Here is a 2233-nt window from a genome sequence, read left to right on the forward strand (position 1 = left end):
AGACTATTTTTTAAAGATTGTTGGCATGTTTTAAAAATTGATATAGGTTGGCCGGTTAGCTCAGTTGGTTAGAGTGTGGTGTTGATAACAAGGTCCAGGGTTCAGTCCCTGTACGGGCCAGCCGCCAAAAACAGACAGACAGACAAAAAATTGATACAGACACGTGTTACAGAATGGATGAACCTTGAGGACATTATGCTCAGTGAAATAAGCCAGTCACACAAGGACAAACACTGTGTGATTCCACTCATAGGAGGTCCCTAGAGTCGTCAGATCCACAGACACAGAAAGTAGAAAGGGGGATGCTAGGGGCTGGGGAGGGGGATGGGGAGTGAGTGTTTAATGGGGACAGAGTTTCAGTTTGGGAAGATGAGAAAGTTCTGGAGAAGGACGGTGGTGATGGTTGCACAGCCGTGTGAATGTGCTTAATGCTGCTGAGCTGTGCACTTATTGAGATGGTCAATTTTAGGTTAATTTTAACTTTAGCTATTAGCCGTTTCTGTTGCTTATAACAGAAAACCTAAAACTGTGTAATTTGTAAGAAAATGAAATTTATTTCTTACAGTTCAGAGGTGGGGAAGTCCACAGTTCAGGGAATACAACGGGTGAAGGCCTTTTTCTCGGTGACTCCACAGCAACACAGGGTGTCACATGACGAAATGGCTGAGCAAGAGAGATAACCTGTTCCCTTGCTCTCCTTTTAAAGCCATCATAACCACACCAATGACCACCCATTAACCATCAATGGATTAATTAATCCATTCACAAGGGCACAGTCCTCACAATCTAATCACCTTTTAAAGGCCCCACCTTTAATTACCATAATAGGATTTCCCACTCTCTTAACACTGTTACAATGTAGATCATTTCCAATATGTGAACCTTTGGGGGACATATTTAACCCACAGCATATATATTTTACTATAATTTTTTTTTTTTTGGTGGCTGGGCAATTTTCTACTACAATTTAGAAAAATGATGAGTCTTGCATTCTGTTCCAAGGTAAATCTGTGTTTGTCTTAATATAAAACTGTTTTCAAATACCAAACATCCCTTTGTCCTGTGGCTTGTAGACTCCACCATTTAGTTGTGATGGGGCCACATGCCCCAGTTTGAGAAGTGTGTCCCTAAGGCTGTCAGATTTACCCCACATTCCTCTCTCTCTCTCTCTCTCTTTACCCCTTTTTTTCTTCATTCCAGCCCATTCAATCATTCATCCATTTTTTTCCCATGCCTTCTGTGTGCCAGGCATTGTGCCAGACTCTTATGACTTAGGTCTGATCCCCCCATGAAGTTGCTAAGAGGTGGTTTAGTCTGGTGGCATGGGGCATTTGGTTAGCTGTGCCCCATAGCTCGGGCAGGCTCCTAGGACTCGTGCTCCGGTGGTTACACTGCATCCCAGGACTGGGGTGTCACCTCGTTGGGATCCAGGCCACACATCTTCCAAACCCTTCCATGCAAGCATGCTCCTGTGTAGGTTTTCACCGTGGCTGGGCTCTGGGGGGCCTCACTGACCTGGGCCTGCCTCTCTGAATCTCTCCTTGGCAGTCGACGCTCATTTCAATTGGCTGTGACCTGGACAAAAAGATCGTCGTTCAGAAGTAAGTGTGTTGATATTGGGGTGGGGTGGGGTGGGGAGAGTCAGGAGGTGTGGATGGGGTAAAATTGGCCAAAAGGTGATGATTGCTGAAGTGGGATTAATATTAGATTAATCTGTCTACTTTTGTGTATGTTTGATATTTCCATAATAAAAAGTTCAGTAATTAATACTAATAGATTAAATTGAGTTTCTGGCATGCTGGCCTCCCTCTTTCATCTATTTGGTAATATAGTCATCCCTCGGTATCCATGGACAATTGATGCCGGGACATCCATGTGGATGCCAAAATCCACAGATGGTCAAGTCCCTGATAAAAAATGGTGAACTGGGGCTGAGCCCGTGGCGCACTCGGGAGAGTGCAGCACTGGGAGCGCAGCAGCGCTCCTGCCGCGGGTTCGGATCCTATATAGGGATGACCGGTGCGCTCATAGTGCTCACTGGCTAAGCGCGGTGCGGCTGGTCTCAAAAAGGACAAAAAGAAATGGTGAACTGTTTGCATGTAACCTATGCACATCCTCCCATGTACTTTAAATCATGTCTAGATTACTTATAATACCTAATACAATGTAAATGCTATATAAATAGTTGTTATAGTATTTTTTATTTATTTTTATTTTATTTTATTTTATTTTA

The 2233-nt window shown here is 43.8% G+C and overlaps 1 protein-coding gene across 1 annotated transcript in view; it reads left to right on the forward strand.

Moving 5' to 3' along the window:
* Positions 1–2233, forward strand: part of CATSPERD (catsper channel auxiliary subunit delta) — a 53406-nt gene that overhangs the window by 31738 nt on the left and 19435 nt on the right. Inside the window, exon 8 of the mRNA XM_008573060.1 lies at positions 1549–1601. Coding sequence (XP_008571282.1) covers positions 1549–1601 — 53 coding nt within the window. The remainder of the gene's footprint in view (positions 1–1548; positions 1602–2233) is intronic.

This window comes from Galeopterus variegatus, unplaced genomic scaffold (genome assembly GCF_000696425.1).
Source record: "Galeopterus variegatus unplaced genomic scaffold, G_variegatus-3.0.2 Scaffold870, whole genome shotgun sequence".
Taxonomy (NCBI): domain Eukaryota; kingdom Metazoa; phylum Chordata; class Mammalia; order Dermoptera; family Cynocephalidae; genus Galeopterus; species Galeopterus variegatus.